This window comes from Apaloderma vittatum, unplaced genomic scaffold (assembly GCF_000703405.1).
Source record: "Apaloderma vittatum isolate BGI_N311 unplaced genomic scaffold, ASM70340v1 scaffold32692, whole genome shotgun sequence".
NCBI classification, from domain to species: domain Eukaryota; kingdom Metazoa; phylum Chordata; class Aves; order Trogoniformes; family Trogonidae; genus Apaloderma; species Apaloderma vittatum.
In genome coordinates, this window is record NW_009702665.1 from 20,438 (window position 1) to 41,130 (window position 20,693).

The 20,693-nt window shown below is 39.0% G+C and overlaps 1 protein-coding gene across 1 annotated transcript in view; it reads right to left on the bottom strand.

Annotated features, from left to right (window-relative positions):
* PRTG (protogenin) overlaps positions 1 to 20,693 on the bottom strand; it is a gene marked incomplete at its 5' end in the record, with an annotated part of 79,364 nt that overhangs the window by 7,519 nt on the left and 51,152 nt on the right. Inside the window, 4 exons of the mRNA XM_009864317.1 lie at positions 2,720 to 2,890; positions 3,632 to 3,759; positions 5,443 to 5,629; positions 6,177 to 6,272. Of these exons, the coding sequence (XP_009862619.1) occupies positions 2,720 to 2,890; positions 3,632 to 3,759; positions 5,443 to 5,629; positions 6,177 to 6,272 (582 nt within the window). The remainder of the gene's footprint in view (positions 1 to 2,719; positions 2,891 to 3,631; positions 3,760 to 5,442; positions 5,630 to 6,176; positions 6,273 to 20,693) is intronic.

Sequence of the window (20,693 nt, forward strand, 5' to 3'; positions counted from 1 at the left end):
AATAGTGGCAGTTACAGGAACAAATCTATCCCTTGTCTCTTTCACATACTGCACTCACTTTCTCAGACTTAAGTCTACATTTCCACCTTTCAAATCAGTTTCAGAAGTCAGAATTTATAGTGTCATGGGAGCATATAAAATATAAGGTTGTTTTGTTGACAGAAAAGATCATGCATTTGGCAAAAGGGAAGCTACTTCAAAAGCTATTTCAGCTCTTCCATAAAAAACCACCCATTAGCTGAAAGCATTTGAAGTAAAATGTGAGGTATCTGTAACCAAAGGAGCTGTAATATTTAGCACCAGCAAGGGCAAAAGGTCGCGTTTCAATATCACAGGCTCTTTCCCACCAGCTCCTTTCAAATCTGCTGCATTGCCAAAGCAAGTAAGCACTTTGGACTGATTTACTGCACACCAAGTGTGTAACGGCTGCAACGTCTGATCCACTTGAAGAGAATGAGGGAAAAGGGGGGAGGTGGCTGGAAGATGACTCACATCACAAATCAGCAACAAAATGCTGTCATATTTTCTAATTCTAACACAAGCTCAGTCAAATTAGAGGGGTTTGGTTTTTAAGTTGATGGATTGGTATAAATTTTCGTGCATAAACTAAGCTGACACTAAGACATTTATAGGCAGCTGGGTTGGTTTGTGGTTTTTTTGGTTTGGTTTGATGTGGTTTTTTTTTAATTTTTATATTCAAGTAGAGGTGTCTTTGGAGATATGGGAAAGGAATGGGGTTAAGATTTCACAAATTTTCTGCAGAACAAGTTTAGTGTCAAGATAAAACAATGTTATTCATTGCACAGGGCTAGCTATTCTTATCAGAATAAACACGTTAAAAAAATCAGACCCTCCTTCTACCTTAAATTACCTATGAAAGGACTGTCATAGGACTATCACAGTGTGTGCCCAATTTTACCTCTACATACTAATTTTCCTTCACAGACTAGTTCATCAGTACTTTAACTGAGAGCATTACAGATTGTCTTAACATGTCAAGATGCCTGAATTCCATGCCATGCCTCAAACCCTAATATACCTGTCAAAATACAAAATTAGTGACTAAAATAGATGGAGAGATTAGATGTATAGCTCTCCATTTGCTCATTCCCTCCAAGACTTTTAGTATGGGAACAGAAGAAAACAGTTACTGTTACTGCCATCCCCTCATCCGAAATATCTATGGTAAAATACTGTTTGAGATCCTGTTCAGTTTCACAGCCAGGGCTGAGCTGAAGCGTACACCTGACTTCAGTCACTTCCCCGCATACAACAAATGCAGCATATCATCACCAGAATGACAAGATTTATTCTTCAAATATAAGCTCTCTGTGAATTTAAATCTGCTGGTTTTTTAGTGAGTAAAAACTAATATTCAATTGGTCCTTTAATATGACCACTTTACATCACTGCTTCTTTCAACAATTTAATGGGACAACTTTATATCACTGTTTCTTTGAAGATTCTAATAGTGAAAAACCATGGAGTCGATCTCCCCCCTATAGTTTGACTTCATTCATATTTCAGAGACTAGTTATTTATCAGAAATTTTGCTTTAGATAGTCATTTTATTGTTAATCTTCAGAGCTGACTCTTCTATTTGAGGCCAGCCTGACAAATACCATTCTGCTCCAGCAAAGCAGCACTGACACCTTCCAAAATGGCTGTTGGGCCTTCGGCCTCTCTTCAGGAGCAGCACACAGAGAACAACCATCGTCTTTGAACTAAGAGAGTTCAATCTCACTGATGGCAAAACGAATCGTCCTCTGTGAGTGCATACTCATGAAGCTTTATGAATTTTCTCCACAGAAAAGGTAAAGCCTCGTTCTCTGCTGACAACTAAGCTTTCAGCCATCAGACAGCACAGAACAACAAAACAGTAACTCTTCCTGGGCAATCCTCTTAAGTAAGGTACTCAAGCACGTGACTTTACTCTGTAACACTGAGCTTCCATCTCTGGTTTCGTATGTTATTAGAACATTATCAATTCTGAACTGCCTCTGTCTATTTTGAATACCAAACAAACAGTAAATGCCTTTTTCTTTTTTTCTGGCTATAGTAGAAATCTGTTCTTGATGCAGCTCTTCAAATCATAATATTACTCTGGAAAGTGCCTGTAAAAATTTAGACTAGACCTACATCTAATCACAAAGATGTGACTGCAGATCGTATCACCTGAGTTACTGTTACATCAGCTAGCCAGGGCTCAGCAGGAGAATAGAGCCAGAGAGTTAAATTGAATTTGCAGAGCAATTTACTGTGAATAGAGGAAAGGTCATTAAGGAAACTGAGCTAACTGGATTGGCAGTGATTGAAAGAAACATATAAACCCACTAGTCACATTTATAAATTTATTTGTGGAGAGCAAGGAATCTCGGAGACTTGAAAAAGTGCATTTACAAAATGAAACCATCACAATCATGGTTAGAGCAGAATTAAGATGGCTGTAACCAGATTTATGAGACATTTTGTTTCACATGCGCACACTGAGCTCCACAGCCATACAGAGAGCCCCTCTTTCCTCACCTTCTAAGTAGTAATTGGTTTTTAATAAATTTTCACCACAACAACAGGAATAATTCCAAACTAATTATAACTCTTCTGTGAACATTTACACAAATATCTTCCTTATTGCAGTTCAAGGGAGCTGAAAGTAACAAAGCATCTTATAAGTAGCATTGTTGTTTGTCCAATTCATAGCTTTATTATTTTAGTTTACCTTCTCGGTGCAACACTTGCCATTCCCCAGCAATCCAAGACTTCCTGGATGCATAGAGGATTGTGTATCGAGTAACGACTGTTTCAGGACCATCAGGTGGCTTCCAGGAAACTAAAGCAGTATCATCCTCTATCAAAGTCACCTTCACTCCTACTGGAGGGCCAGATGGTGCTGTGAGAACAGTAACACAATGCTATTAGGCTAACCTAATTTACAATTAAATTGTTCAGAAAGTAACAGACCTAATGGCTACTGCTACATCCCAGATAAACCACATAGAACCAAACACATACTGCTCCTCAAGAGATGCTCTCCTGTTAACTCCAATCTGGTCAATAGTTTAAATTTTGTAAAAACAAATTTTGTAGTTTTTCTTCAACTCCACAAGGAAACAGTTACTGACAAACCCCACATTATTACCCTGTGAACACGTACAGTCCAAGCACTGCAATGCTGAGAACATAAAAGTGAAGTTTTTGATTTTCACCAACCAAGCTGACAGAAAGCAAATCAGCAACTAGAGCAGTAGTGTAATGTTCTTACAGTTTCTAAAACTTCTGAGTTTAAAGCTGTGTTTTTGTAATGCCTATGAATCAGCCATGCCTCTTCGGTGCATATTTTAAAGTTTTTATTCAAGTTACTTCAGTTCAGTAATTGCTAATGGTGTAAGTATATCACATTTTACATACAAACCATTGCTGATTTTAGGTAGAAAAAAATTCCACAGTTCCGAAACAAGGATTTTCCTGACAGCACTTTTCTATCTCTCGTCAAGAAGAGCATTATCTGTATCTCAGAAGAAAGTATTTCTCTCTCCCACAGAACGCTTAAAGTTAATAAGCATTTATTTCAGACCATTTGGTTTGCAGAGCTTTCTTTTTAGAGCCGTGTAGTCCTCTCCTAGTGCCTTACCTTCTGGAAGGGTAGTATGGTAGACTACTGGACTCCAGGGACTGGAAAGCTGGTCCACATGCAGCCGAACTGCAAATTCATACATGGTTTTTGGCTCAAGACCTTGAACTAGCATGTGAGTCTCTGACCTGTACAGAAGAAGGAATAAAATATATTTAAACGCAGCAGTTGACTTGAAGATTCCAAACTCAAATGATACCTCTTAGTCACTATGAGTAGATTCTCACTGTCAGTTCAACCCAAGACAAACCAGTTCAAGTTCAGACACGTTGTCCATCTGTGCTGTCTACCCGCAAATTGTGCTGACCCTGGAACTCTGACGTTTGCTGTTAGTTGACTTGAGCTCAAGCTTTTATAAAGCTAGTTTAGACAGTTGATGCACAAGCAAGTCCAAGAATATTATTGTCCATATCACCAGTGGATATCCCTAACACAGCTCTTTCCATGGTTCTCCATAGGTTATGGTTCATGCTGGAGTAACACTTAAAACAACCACCAGCACAACTCAAAAGGCTCATCTTGTTGGCTCCATCAGCTGTTCCTGGATCTGCTTCTCAGTTCACAGAACAGACACAAACTGTGTTCAAACTCCTCTTCCACTTAAAGCCTCTATCAGATCATGTTTAGGGGATCTCTGTAGAATATGAATGTTTCCTATTCATCTTACAGTGACATTTGATAATTTATTAAGTGTAAAATTTATTATATTCATTGTAATACTGCAATTTAATACTTGATCATAAAGTCAATTGCAGACATTCTGGTTTGTTTTTATTCTGAGGGCGAGAGGAAATCTTTCATATATACCAGGGTTATTTCTGGGTGGTAATACCAAGTCGAGATTAAATCTCAATTTAAAATGGTGCTACACTACAGATACTGCTTTATTAAATCTCATTTAGTATTTTCATCTTCCATACTGCAAAGGCAGTCACCAATACTTGCAATAGTCTCATCCTATCACAAAAAGCAGCACTCATTGCTATGCTCCCTATTGCACACTAAGAATTTTACATGGTGATTATACTGTGTCCAATCGTTAAGTCAGGAGTTATGCAGCAGGGGATGTGTTCTTTGAAGAGAAACCCATCAATATTAGGCTGGAAACTATCTTCTAAGACAGCATTTTTCTTATTTAGAAGGCTTGAGTAAACCCAAGTACCAAAGGAGCTACACACACATGGATTCCCTCAACAGCACTGTGGCCCCCAGTTTAGGCAGTCAGAAGGAGCAAAGTCTTCTGCTATCACCTCGGCAGAGTTGAACAACAAGCCTAGGCTGAATTTCTTCCCTCTTCTGCCATTCTGTGGCTCATGCATGGCTTTTCTGAAAGGCAAGCTGTAGCTCCTACTCAGCTTTCTCCTGGCAGGGTGCCACACACTCAGGAATGTGGCATTGCGACAATAACATGGGCAGCCCCTCAAAGCTCAAAAGTTGTTTCCAGTCTTAAGATCGGACACTGGACTAAGTCCCATCTTTGCCTAGACAAGCTACCTGCAAAATAAGTATTCGATTTTGTTTCTTTGAAGAAGAGCTTAAAATAAAATTCAACTTATCTAAAAAGCCAGTAAAAATTGAAGAGCTCATCCAGGGATCCAGCATGAGGATCATAAGTAGAGCATTAAACTGTTCTACAAAGATCTTAAATGACCCACGAAAAACTAGCAGTCACTGAGCAAAACACACAGTCCTCTAAGAGAGACAAAAGTTGTTACAGTAAAAGGCAATTAAGAGGGGGCAGGAGGAGTAGATACTGAGCGGAAACAATCTGGAAACGTGAAACCAAGACTCATTAGTAGTGCTGCACTTACGTTTGAAGGTAGAGAACCAGAGAAGCATTCTGCAGCCCCACCGGGTTGCAGCGGATTGTGTAGTTAATGACTTGCGCAGATGTAAAGGCAGGCTTTCCCCAGTGGAGGTAGATAGAAGATGAAGTGTTAGCTTTGGCATAGAGGTGGTGAGGAGGTGGTGGTGGCGGCACCATGCGATCACGGACAGCTGTTTAAAACAAACAAGGAGCATGAATTATTTAATGAACTGTATACAGATACTGATGAGATTAAAAGACAGGTCTGCGCACACAGATACAGATTCAAATGTACCTCTACCCAGCACCATCTGGTATTCAGACCCAGGCATCTGGTTCAAGCTGAGAAAGACCCCTCCTAACCCAATACATGTCACATATTACTTCTGTAGTCCCACTTGTTTAGTCAACAACAAAGTAAAAACCTATAAACAGAGACAAGGGAGAGAGATGAATCTCTTAAGATACATGGCACATCACTGGTTAGGTGATGTGGGCAATTCACTAAGGGAGGAAAATGTGCTCGGTAGCTATTTTGTTTCCTCAGCCACACTTAATGAACACGGGAGACTGTCTCAGTTGCAGATGACTGAGAGAGTATTTGTCACAGATATGATCTTTCTGGTTCTCTGTTTTACACTGAATTAATTGATTATTTATAGGTTAAAACCACAGAGCTGCTAGGACCTTGAAACAGCTCAGCTCTTAATAAATTCTTCATGCACCTGTAACACTTACAGACACATCCTGGAGTGCTGACTGTTTGGTCTGCCTGATAACCTTCTTCCATACTGTTATATGCCAGCAGTCTTACATGATACTTTCTTCTAGGATCTGCATAAAGAGAAAAGGAATAATTAGACTTAAGGAAGAAAAAAAGTGCAGATTTTCAAAATTCTACAGATAATGAGATAACTTGATGCTCCTGTAAGTTTGGTTGAAAGCTGTCCACTATAATTAGCGGACTGATGAATGGGCTGGGTGCCTGAAAGCCTGTCTTTTCTCCAGCCCTGCAAATTTCCCTGAATCTTTGCCCAGAATCAGTCATGATTCTCCCAGTCTTGCTTCCGATAGCCTGAAACAGAAGTTTGTAACAGAAAATCAGTGGGAGTAGGATAAATAGCCCATTTCTATCTGTAACAAAATTGCTACTTCATAGCTACGGAGTTAGATTTCATAGTATGATTCAGCATATTGAAAGTGCTTTCAGTGTATAATAAAGATTTGTTAATGCAAACAGAATGATGTCCACAGAAACCAACATTTATTTCCAACTAAGCAGGCTGTAACAAAGCAGGGCAATCAAAGGAAAGGCAGGAAGACAAGACTCAGTAGAGAAATGGGAAGTGTCCTGGTTCCACATTCCGAGAGGAGATATACTGTGAAACAGCAGTGATTGTTAATAACACTTCTGCCTTTGATGTGTTTTCTTGAAAGCTGGTTCTGGCACTCTTAGACAGTCACTGTTCCTAGCTTGAAGGGTCTTCCTATTTCCCTTTCTCTGGCCGTGTCTTTGGGTAGCCAGTAGTGCAGTTTGCTGCTTCTGTCAGTTGTCTTGATGATGCACTGGCCTTGATCCAGGTGAAAATTTACAAGAGAGAAATGAGTTAGAAAGGGGCCTTGAGCTTTCTGTAAGTGGAGGTGGTGCAGGGTACCCACAGGTGGTTAGGAGTACAGCTGCGCTGCTTCTCTGCATACTACTCCCTTGTGATGGTATTTGCAAGAAATCCTTTCACTAAAGTGACGATTTGCAAGGAAGTAATGTTTGCTACTGACACACAGGGGCTCTTCTGGGTTCAGCTAAACTTCACCTCAGTACTGATGTAGGTCTTAGGACATGCTCCTATTGTCATGAATCTGTTTGTTCCTGTTCAGATTTTCAGAATGTTCAGATGTAATACAACTGTGCTGACCTTGTTTATTTCCTTTCTCCTTGCCCTAAAATGCCATAATATTACTTATTCCCAAAATAAGATCTCCTTTTTCTCATTTTAGCCACTGAGATTTGACAAGGCCTCTCATGAAACAAACAGGGATGCAAATCTCTTGATATTTCTTCACCACAAACAGGACTTTTCTGTACATCAGATCGTTAGCTCCCTCTGCAGTCTCTGCACCAGCAATACAATCTTAACAATGTTTTCGCAAAGACAACATAGTAATTTCATAATAATCCATTTTGTAAAACCTTTTCATATTTATTTTGAAATGGACAATCTTTTGTGCTGTAGTTACCAACACTGGTGAGATATCACTACGCAGAATTTACATGTCTATGTATTTTTCAAAAAATTACTTTACAAAAATCTAAATAGAGGTGTAAAAGAAAAGGGACCCTTAAATTTGTATTATTTCTTTGATGTGTTTAACACTAATGGTAGAACAGGCAAGAGGAGCCCCTTTTCATTTTCCAAATAGACCTTAACATGACCAAATGTCAAAAAAATATTTTTTTTAAACTAGAGTAAAATACTCATTTGCTTTCATTTTTTTTCCCCATCAAAATACTACTTTAAAAACAGATTATGTCAGATGTTCCTAGTCAACAAATTACAATCAGAGAAAAGGAAATGGACACAAACACAGCGAGTAACCTTAAGAATGTGATAAAATAGAATTTTAATACTGAAAATTCAGAAAGGTAGTAAGATACTATATAAGAATCACTGCAATCTCTTAAAATGTAAAAAAACCAAAAGAGATTTGAAGGGAAGGTGCATTTAAAAACACTGAGCCCAACCAAAAAGATAACTGCACTTCAAAAGTACCAAGTGATTTGAATACAACAAAATCCAGTTGTGGTGACTTATTGAGGCAAAGTACAGCACACATCTCAGAAAAGCAGAAATATCTACTTCCCATGCTTCCTAACCTGTGGTAGGAATACATGTATTTAGCACATCACTGAAACATTCAAAAACAAAGCCAAATTTTAAAAAAGAAGCCATCAAGACATCTTTAAGAACTCATTAGGATTATGCTTTGGAGGCAGTTACAATCGTACTGTTCAGCAGACCTTTGAACAGATTCCACATAAACAGGCGGCATCCAGCCAGCCAAATGTCACAGCCTATCTTTTTTCTTTACAAGCTTCTGCAGAAGAGAACCCCGCCACATTTCCGCAACACACAGGATGACAGACACAACAATTTATCATCCTGCCGAGTACCTTCAAAAACTCTGTGCCCTTTGAAAGTGGTCACCCAGAACTGATCATCTTCCCTGTGAAATGAAGAATAGCTAAGGTCTAGTGCCCTGCTGAGCTGAATGAGGAGCCTGTGAGGTCTGTTTATCCTCATTCCTTTTTTTTTTTTTAAAACCTGAATTCCTCATTAACACTTGATAGGGGAGGAGAGGAAGAATAATGGGATGTAGAAAAAAAAAGACAAAAGTGTAACTCCCATTAAAAAATTCAAATATCTTTGAGAAAAGCACATTTTTTAAAATCTTAAGTGTCTTTAATGATCTACATTTATAAGAAGCACAATGCAGAATACCATTCATCTTATTCTTGCATAATGCAAGATATTTGAAAAAGATTATCTTAATAAAGAAGAACCTGTTTAAAAATAAAGTTTCTCTACCATTCAAAAAACAAGGGTTATTTCCACTTCAGTACATCATGGTTCAATTGGTAGCAAGACTAGTTCAATCCAAAAGTAATACCAGAATTTTTAAGCTGTCACACATTACTGCTTCTGTGGTTGAAAAACTATCTGCTGGTATCTGTAACTGAAGCAGCAGCTGAGGAGGGCTGCATTATGTACTGGCCTAGAAAAGTCTAAAGGAGACTAAAAAAAAAATCTAAAGGAGAATATAAAAGAATTTTAAAGGCAGTGTACTGAGCAGCGAATAAAATTGATGCGAAACTTGCTTCACAGGTGACACATATAACATTAGCAAAGATCAATTCAAAGAATCTGCTGAGATGCTGTTCCAGGTTGATCATAGCTTCACCGTATGCAAAACAAGATAACCAATACCCAGAGAACTGCCTCTAGTTCCAACAGATACTTGTACACTGTTTTATGAAGTGGTGGAGAATATTTTTTCATCTGAAGTGGCCTCTGTTTAGAACATTTTTAACAGTTGTTAGTTCCTTTTACTGGCTTATGATTCAAATTACTCCTCAATGGCAATCCCAGCACAAACTTGGCATGAATAATTCCATCTGGCAGTTCATCAGCTGGATCAAATGTTCAAAGCCAGACATATCCTTAGAGAGAAAACAAACTTCAGGAGCTTTCTTATCTTTAGCCAGCATAGGTATCCTGAATAGTTTACACATAAATCATTGATAAAAGATTGGGGATAGCGTGGCCACCTGGGGGGCTGACAGTCTCAGATTTAGTGTATGCTATCCAGGCGCATTATACAGCTACAGGAGGCTTAAGGGGCTGGGAAAACAGGGAAGCGAGTACTGAGGCCATCAGTCAAGCTCGTAACAGATCCAGAAGTAACACGTTTTTCCACAGAAGATCACTGCTATTCAGAAACAAATTAGGTGCAGTGATTTACTCAACACATTTAATATATAAATTTGTTTTAAGTAAATAAAACATGTGCATCAAGATTTTGCCTCTGCATTTTCAAAACTTCTCTGAACAGCTGGTAACACTAGTACTATGGCTTGGTTTAGTTTGTTTTGGTTTTTTACAATTCAGTTTACAATGTATGTAAGATCAGCCTCATTTTCCTTTGATGGTTCTTGTAGGTAGGTCACTGCTTCTTGGTGATACTCCTCTGAAATCCCATATCTTGTCATTCACTCTCCCATAAAAATCTGCAGTGAGCCCTGAAAGTCTTTCAGCAGCAAGACACATGGGGGAGCCTTCTCTTTGTTTTGTGAGTCTATGAACAGGTTCTACACCTGACAGTTTAAAAAACTATGGCAAAGCTAAATACTGCAAGTATGAGCAAAAGAAAAATGAAACTGAACTATCGTTTAAAACATGAATTGTAACTTGAAAAAACATTAAACGCTGTGGTAGCTGAAACTTGGTAAGAATTTGGATGAAAACAATTTACTTGTATATTTTACCGTCTCACTACATCCCTGAGATATAATCTTAGAGATTATGTTCAGCTTCTCATAAAGCAGGTAGGAAACTCATACCAGTTACTGGTGTTAATACTGTAAAATCAGATTCTTCAAGAAAAATACTACAGTGCACTCAGATGTTTCAATGCTATTTTTGCGACAAGTCATTTCATTTCCCAGCATAGAGGGAGAACCACAGCTGCTTATCTGTCTGGATGCAAGAAACTGAGAGAAAGTGCAAAAATATCATGAAGAATTGAGACTTGATTTATTAGCAGTTCATTGGAACATCCACATTTTATGGTATCAGGTCAAAGTTATTTGGTGTTCTTTACTACTGCCATCAGCTTTGCTTCTACTTAAATATTCCATTTCTGTTTCAGTAAGGAGAGAAGTTGCTACTACAAAGCAACTGTTGGCCAGAAATGCTCATATTCAGATTCTCCCATTCTCTTTTCAAAACGATTTTAATACGTTCAAACTATATATACTTAGTAGTTAAATGTAGATTAAACACACAGAGCCCACTTTTCAGAGCTTAGAAAAATATAAATTGTCTAGTAAATACATACAGAGTCCATATCTTCTCATGCCAGAGAGTATAGGTTGGTGTATTCCAACATACACCAGTTGTGTTTGTTGGTGTATTTAGTGTATGTTGGTGTATTCCATAGAATTCCATTGAATTACTGTCTTAAATTTAGTTCTTTAGTTCCTCTAAAACATCAAGACAAAAACACAAAAACATATAAAACAATCTGGTATTGTTCCGCAATAGAATAAATGGTGTTTCTCTTGACCCTTACTGGCCTCTGAAACGTATCCACTGAAAACCTAGGCTTGGCTGGGATGACTGCTGCGCAGCTCCCATTGTTTGGAGAGAGGAAAGAAAAGAAATTTTAAAAGAAAAGAAAAAAAAAAAAGTCCTTTTTTCAAGACACTTCCCTAGTGATAAAGATGACATGGGGAGAGGGAGGAACATCTCTGAGACTAACATGGGTTAGTTGCATCTGCTAGAGTTATACCTCATTACTGCCAGATGGTGTCCTCATGCACTTCCAATGAACACAGCTGGAAAAAACTAGAGGCATCAAAGATTAAATGCCTGTATTAGCAGTTAAACAACTAAACCCAAAAATGTGCTTCTAATCACTTTGCAGCTGGTAAAGTGCTTTTTACTGCAACTACCTCACTCTTAAATTACCAAGACTGCACAGACTGAACTTTTCTTAGGAAAAGTTACTAAGAACAATAAAGTCACTTCCATATTCACAGTGGAACAAGAATTCGATTCTCAATACATTCTATTACGTAATTAAACCTCTCTAAGCTTAAAGCAGCACCACACTGACACCACAGCCAATGAAAAATTCTAATCCATATATAATTCCATCCTCCATTCTCAAAAATAAAACAGAAATGCAAATGTCCTGATTACGATTTAACACTATTTTCAAACCAGTTTTCTGTAAAAGACCATTTATCCTGCTCAGATTTTGATAATTTCTCTTCATATGATTCTTCTAACTTAGAGCATTAAAAACAATGGTTCCACGACCACATTGTACACACAAGACCTGCTCTGGGTAACTGCCCGTTCAGCTGAAGCTTATACTGAATACAAAGCAAAAAGTTGTAAACCAAGAGTTATAGCCCTGTCTGCCGATATCAACAGAGCTAAAATTTTGGCTTTCTGGCAAATGCTTCATAGAAAGCACCTATTTACAGTCTACTTAGCCAAGGTTACAAGAGAGTGTAATACTGCAACCCCTAAAAGCCCTGTCATTGTTTCCTTCAGCTGCTACATGTTTGTGAAGCTCCGAAGGCCTTGAAAGGAGCCAGAGCAGAGCCAACAGGTCAGGGCTAGATAAAATTAAGAAAGAATCCGAGGTCAGACCATGAAAGAACTTTTTTTTTTTCTTTTTCCCCCCACTCCTCCAGAACCATGAGTCCACCTCCAGCAGCCTTTCATTCAGTCCTGATAAGAAGAGACAGCACTCCACAATCTGGATTTCAGACTTTTTAAGTCCTCTTCGGTGGGGAGAGGAAAAGATAAGGAAGCCCAAAGAAAATGCACATTTTACCACCATTTACTGTTGACTCATTAAGTCTGGATACTGAACATATATTCACACCTGTTTTGAACATCCCCATTCTCGGCACTTTAAAGGGAAAATACTGACAGAAATACAAGCATTGGGGGCTTTGTTGTTGTTTCTGAAAGAATTAGGATTGCGGAGAATTTCTAGAAGAAAAAAGTTCAGTAGCTTGATGTTGAGTTCAGCCACTGGAAACCTAGAAATAACTTCTTAAGCTACATTCAATGCCACGATTCTAGCAGTTAGGGAAATGGATGAAAAAAAATCTCAAGTTTTATTCTAGCTCACATACAAAAATTTAAACAACACCTCCTTTCCATTAAAGGTATCGAAACCATACTACACTCGGAAAGCTAAATAAATGGTTGTTCTGAGGACAAAACTTCTGTGGCCAAATGTCCATTTTTAATGTAATCTTTTGTGCTGCAGGATTTTTTGTGTAACCTACAGGTCCATTGTTGGGTAGTGGTCCGTCTGGATAGCTCATTGGTCTGGTTTGCCAGGGTGACTGCGCTGCCCCCAAGCCCGTCCCTCCAACACAATAAACTCCAGATAATTATTCAAAGAAGAGGCCAGCAGCATGGGCTGCTCTGACACCGGGTCACGGCCTTTGACATCGAATCTGGGGCTAGCCAAAGTCTGCTCCAAGCAACAGAGGTCCAGGGGAATTATTGAGGGGGAAGGGTGGGAAAGGAAGAGCACTGAGAAATACTATCCTTAAAAATGTACTTTTGAAGCAAAGTGATGTAAATACAGCAGAAACTTATTAGGAAAATAAGCAAATACATTTCAAATTTGCTAGACAAAAGAGACAGAGAGAAGCGCATCAAGCCAAACAGTAACCTAAGGCCACAAGCAGAAGGATGGCATAGATTCAGGCCTTTTCCTCTCAAAAGCAGGTATTCCCTCTTGGATTTTCAGTACTAGATTTTATTTCTCTTTTCTGAAAAAATGCCCTTTTACTTTGCTCGAGTACGTAGCATCAAGAAAATCAACATCATTTAGCAATTGTGTTGTGTTATGTTTTTTAAAACTTGTCAAGACTCTGGATATGTAATTTCTAAGCATTATAACTTGCTTCAGATATTATTATTTATTACTTCTATTTTGAAAGGAGTTCGGAGTTTCAATTGATCGCACATTTTAAATAACTTTTTAGTAGCAGATTAAACTACTTGAAGAGGTTACAAATTGCCAACATTTTACATCTCATGGTTTCTTTTTCAATTTAAAGGTAACTTTAAAGAGAGATGGAACAAAGGCCATCTGTGATAGTCATGTTTTCCTTTGCAAACCAAATAACTGAAGTAGAAACCAAGCAATTTGTTCTTTGTACAACATTGTAAAAGTTTATTTTGGTAGAAACTAGAACATACGACATATGTGAATTGATCCAGCTAAATGGCCTGGCTTTCCATGGCTTTGGATGGCTCTCGCTTATTTGTCTAAATCTGAAAAGGGTCTGTATCCCTTTTGTAGCTTTGCGCTATCCCCTTAGAGGGCCCCAGGACAAACAACACCTCACACCCCCTTGCAGTAAAAACATCACCTCTCCTACTGCCCACCATCAGCAATAGCAGCTTTATAAAAAAAAAAAGTGTGGGGGGAGGGCTCGCAGGGCAGGATGAATTCCCAGCACGCAGCATTTCGGCCTCTTGGAGACGACAAGAAACAAGAGAACTATCTAAACGTCTCTAATCTTTTTAAAAGTGAAACCAATCTCAAGGATTTCCAGTTTGCCCGATTTCCTTACGGGCACAGGCCACGATCACTATGCCTGCAACGCTTTCCATCAGTTCCTGTGTTTCTCTTGCGCTTTAGAGAACTGTTAAATTGCACAAGCAAAAAGCTGTCTTCCAATATTATTCTAACAACACACTCTAAAAGTAGCAGACACCCTCATGTTAACTAGCCTGGCTCACCGTTTTCAAAGCGAGCCCTCAAAAGCTAACTTGAAAGCAATACCAGAGGCTGGGACAAACACCTAATTTTGATCTTTTGTACTCGTCTTTTCTTCTGAGAGACCTTTTCTTTTGTTGTTGCCCAGTGGAAAGCACATAGCTCATTGGTCCTGCTTTGAAAGATGAGAGCACTGCCCCTCAGTCCACCCCTCAGAGCACAATCACTTTAATGGAATTATGTAGAGAGGCCATCTCTGGAAGAAGAAAGGGAGGGCGAGGGGGGAGGGAAAGATTGTCCAAGGAGCCAGCAGAGCCTTAATTACCCCCAGTTACTAACACAGATATGTCCACTGAGAATTCATGCAAGGGTCCAAATAGGATGTGCCACCCCACACAACAGGTTCCCTTACATACGGCAACTGACCCATGCAAATATGACAGACAACAGTTAGTGAACCAAACGATACAGTAGAGGGTCAGGGGAAAAAAAGAAAGAAAGAAAAAAACCCAACACACAAATTCTGTTAGAAGCATGCCTCAAAACTGGAGTGTGCTACAAAAGGTTCTCCTCCATCTTATGGAAGAAACTCAAAAGATGATCTCTCCACTGAAGAACAGCATTTTGGGGTTGCAGATAGGAAGTTACAATTTGCCTGATTTCCAGGCTAAGAAGAATGCTTCCAGAAAATGCATCTTAAACATAATGCAATGAGCACTCTACCAAGTTTGGTTTAACGTCTGTTTAGGTACCAGGCTCTATCATACATATGCACTGACTGCCTGACATCCAGCATCAACTTACAAACAACACATTTTCACACAATGACAATGGCAATCTGTTCGCAGCACCCAAACTTTCCCCTTAAGCTATGAAATAAATTTTCTTTCAGAACCAACATTTTCTGCTGGTCTGTCATGGACTCCCCGTGCCATTTTGACCCTTTTGTGCAGCAAAATGAAAACACTATCTATCATTACTTGCACCACAGTGAATTTCTAGGAGGTGCACTGTTTCATTGCAAAAACATCTGTGGTCCGGTGACTCTTCTCAGATCTCAAGCTTTAGAAGTTGTGCTGTTGCAAGCATGACTGCAAGATGCAGAAGTTTCAGGCAGGGCAAGTAACAACCATCTTGGCGCTCTTCTTGAGAGGCCACTAAAACACATTCAAATTGCTAGACATAAAACAAGTCAGTCAAAACATAAAACCAACAGAATATATGCAAATAAAACCATGACTGTTTTTTCTTATGGCAAATGTTGGCTGCATGGCCTATATCCAGCTGCATCTATAATTAGGGGCCAAACTTCAGCGGGACATTCTGTTATTGCAGGTGTCAAGGGCCATGTGTGCTCCCACTCACACAGCAGTCCCTTTTATCTCTCAGACACCAGGTTGTGGCAGTGCACCTAAAGACAGATAGATACCTCATCGACACTCCATGTCCATGGGCTTGCTGGCATGCATGGTTGTGTGAGTGCTGAACTATTACGATACGGACACTTTGCAGATGTAAATAAAACAACTGCTTAATGAAGCGCAAGATCTGGCACTCATTGAATACAGGATGGAGGGGCAAGTTAATCTAGAAGGCCGACAAGTTTTATAGTGAATTTACTGAACTGACACATTTGTTATAGACCGACACTTAGTCTGATACATATTTACTGCTTCTATTATGACAACTCGTGCATTTCATTTGCTGAAGATAAATCCAGATGCTTACTTAAAAGGCTGGCATCAAGCTTCCTTTGTCCACTACTTTTAAAGCAAAGTATTCATTGAAAACTCAGCATATACTGCTGAACATTTTCCATTTACACAGGTTAATAGACTAGGAAGCAGGGAAGACAGCTAATAGCACTTGTGAAGAGTTCAGCCAAACGCCTTAGCTCAGCAGGTAGTTTCACCTGAAGTGTGGTGGCATGAGGACACAGGTGTCTGCTTCCTCGGCCATGAAATGCATTACAGTATCTCCCTCCATACGTGAACATGTCTGTTAGTTTTCCCTCATGATCATCTTAGATGCTTCATTCACTACAGCCTCGCAGACTGGTTGTGTATCTTTGACATTTAGCAAGGGTATTCACTTTTACATTTAGATTACACTGAACTACTTCCCTAGTGGTTTGGTGCAGCAGAGTTATTTTTAGCCTTTACATTTTCATGCAGCACATCCCGGACTTCTAAAACATGCCCTGAAGAAAATTTCCATTTGTAATGATAATGGAAGTATCCAGGACCACTACAAAGTCCTTGGCCCTAATGTGTACTCTTGTTACATTCAATGACACACTGACATGAGCTTTTCTAAATGGGTTTTGTGGTAGGAATTTACACAGAAAAGTTTATTAGAAAAACACAGTAAGTGACAGCTTGTCACCAGGCGATGAAGTCTGATACATTACATACTTACACTCCTTCTTGAATGCTTTTGGTGAGCTTAGATTTAATACAAATACCCATCTAGAAGGCCAAGAGAATCAGCTTTTCTGTAAAAATTATACTAACTTTTCACCTCCACACTGATTCCACCTAAAACCATATTTCAATGGCATCTTGTGTTCATCTTTTTCCAGGCCAGGACTCTGCTCTTCTAAGAGAATTCACCAGAAGGATTACTCAGTCCATATTAGTGGCACCAGCTGGGAAAGTTAATGTTGTAGTTGCTTTTAGTTAAATAGATGTTAATGGTTTATCTGCAGACTATTTAATTAAGATCAAATTTTTTGAATCATATTCTTGAAAGCAGCATAGACAGATCTTGCAGGTGGTATAAAAGGAGTCAACATGTGCAATCTGAATTTGGACCTAATATTCTCAGGAGCTCAAATCCTTTACCCTACTGTTTCTTTTTCACTTTGTGGTGTTTTGTAAAGACTAAAGTGTATTTTTCCCCCTGTTGGAAATGGATTACAACATGGTTTTAATATAAATACTCTTTACTACAGGTAAATACTACTGTACTTTAAAGGATGCTCAGAATAGCACAGAATAGCAATAACAACATGGAAAAGTAAATTACAACTTTGCAGAATCTGGAATAGAATTAGACAGATTGTGTCGCTTATTCCAAGAATGCCTTTTATGTCTGTGAAGTATTTTCCATAATTATATACAAGGGAATTTGGTCTAGCTTAAATTTTTCCTTCAAAATGTTTTCTTTAACTTTTTTTTTTTAATAAACAAAATAACTTCTCATGGGAAGCAATGCTGTGGTTGTCAAAATGTTTTACCACAGACCAGTTGCAATTTACATTTTTTGCCACACCTGCTGCATTTTTAATTAGTTAGTTTTGTGAAGAACAAGTATTGAGTACATGTCAAACATACTAACAAATGGAAAGATACAGAGTAAGACTAGGAGTCTACTTGTAATCAAGGTTATTTTTGCTATCCTTCCTAATGCATTAGAGATTCAAATCCAAGCTATATTACTATCTTGATTGAAAAAGAGAGAAAAAAATTATCTTGATGTAATTCCTCTGCATATGAAGTTTATACAACACTTAGAAAATGGAAAGCAGTCTGACTGATTGATTACTTAAGTAAAATAAACACACAGCTTCTTAACTCTTAGCTAGCTATCTTCCTTTGTACAATTAAAAAGGTTTCCCCATTAATTCAGTTTTACAAACGCTAAGTTGAGCCTGCAGTTTGAAGAGAATTTTAACCCAGCATTAGCCAACACGGCTGCTGAAAGAAGCCAGCCTGCTTCCCCTTACCCTTCAGACGCTCGCTCCTGCCACAACCGTCATTTTCTGTGGTACTTTTCATTCAGGCCAACTTCCCAGCCTGTCCCCGTGCAACCACACACGTGTTAACACAAGCAGAGAGGTGCAGGACAAATTAGCACAGACAGGTACACAAGGAATGTGAGGTATTTTCTTCCAAAAGTGCCAGCTTTTGCCACTTTGATGAACTCTGAAAACTAAGCAACATCCAAAGGCAACACAGCAATAGAGCAAGCCCCTGGCAGAAACCATGGCTATTCCAGCTGTGGCCAGCTGGTTCGGACACAGCACAACCACCACGAACCTGTTCATCTCACGCAGCCTGGTGAAATGGTGAACCTCAAACCTGTCCAACACAAACGCCAATGATGGAATCGCCATGCCATGAATTTATTAATAAAAGGAGTTTCCCTCAAGGGGGAGCTGTGATCTAATACAAATGAATGCAAAGCTGGCAACCTGGAAATTTACAGCTCAGTTCTCTCACTGGTTTTGGCGGTACCATATCACCATATCACTCAGTTCCAACCGCTGGTACCTGAGCAACTCCACAAGAGGCACAGCCTCTTCCCTGTGATGATCATCCCTGCATATATGATGAGGCTCTTCCAATCACAGCCCATGCATACCTGTCTCCTTTGCTTGGATAACATATAAACACTTAATACACCCAAGCCATCCCTAAGCAAAGCTTTCCAGCACAAATAACTGGTAGGCAGTGCTACAGCTACGCGTTTTCCAAAGCAAATGGTTATCACTGAGTGGACTGATAGGAAGCTAAGAGAAATTAGACAAAGGCTGGTGAGAAGCAGTAAGAAAGCAGCATAGAGAAAAGGACATGCATAGAGAAAAAAGGCTAGGTTAGGCAAACGTTAACAACTATCATGAAAATAAAAATTCATACAAAGGACTAATACAGCGAGATATATGCTTCCAATGGAGAAGGGCTTCACTAGACTAAGATAAAATTCAGGAAGCCAGAAGTTATCCTGTTTTATCCCAATGGTTCCTATATACACATGCAAATACAAACACACAGATACAGAGCTAGGCAACAAGCTGTGAGCACTTCCCTCCCTGCGTTTTAAATATACAAAGGAGAAATGGGGAATCAACGGGTAAATGAACAGAAGGCACAGTCGTGTAACTCCTACTCATCTGCCTCTTCCCCCCACGCACTGTCCTACCCTACTGCTTCTAAACATCTCCAGTTCAGTTGCCTTAGAAAAAGCCCTGGGATCTGATTTACAGACCGCGTTTGAAGCTGCATTTGCACGCGATATTTCATGTCTCCTCCACATTTGTCTGAATATACAAATGTGTCAGTTTCACAAAGAGCCACAGCATGCTCAACTGGATGCACACAAGAGGCAGAAATCTCAAGCCTTTAACTGATCCACTAAACAGGATCAAGAAGGTATTTCCCTGTGCCAGAACCTACAACATGTGCAATAATAAGTATTTGTTTTGTAAAGGTAACTCACTTGAGTCGGGGTACAATATTCAGCTATCATAATGGTAAAAACACTGTGAAAAAAGACATGGATTTGGAAGGGAATTTTCACAACAAGAGTTGCTTCTTCCAACACAAGATTGGGTTTTTTCCCCACTTCCCACATACCCGCCCCCCCTTCATTTGCCACAAAACTCTGAATCCAGGCAGCCTGGAAAAAAAAATAAAATGGATTTTTCACAATTGTATCTTTTCCCAAAAGAGAAAAATGTTTCTTTTGGCAATAATGCCTTCATGGCAAATACATAATCAAGGTGTCACTCAAGGCAGGAAAGCTACCAGAAAACATACTAGCTTAGCATTAGAAGTGCATTTTGCTACCACTAACACAGAATTTCCAAAGAGCTCCTACTATTATCTTTCTGATACAACTATCACAAGTGGTAACATAACACAAAACAAAAGTTAATGAAAAAAACCTCAGGAGAAATCAAGTTAACATTTTGATCAGAACATCTGGATTGTTGTTTAACGAAGGAAGAAAATAATAAAAAAAAGGGGGGGGGGAATGAGAAATGTAACTAGGCCTGTACAGCAAATGTTTTCTTCTGTCCACTCTGAAGTCTCTTTCATGTGCTAATGGTGGCATTTTTTTAAACTCTTCCCCTTTGACTTACTCAGACCTTTAAGGACCTCACACATCTAATGGTTCTTCACATTCACCAAGAACAATCAAGAGAGGTCTGGGGGTTGACATGCAGTATGATTAATGGACAATGTTGATTTAATTTCCTATAACAGGAGTTTTCTCTAAGCTTTCTCCAAGGAGCAGTTTCTTTGCAATCCAGGACTTAAGTATTTTACTAATGAAGTCCAATAAATAGCAAATTAAATAATCCTGTCTCCCAGAGACAAATCCTCTAATTTCAGGGGGGAAAAAAAACCAAAAAAAACCTCACAGCCAAAAAAAAGCAACGCCACACGGTATTTAAAGTTCTGTTTAAATTGAAAAAAAGGTTGTATAGCA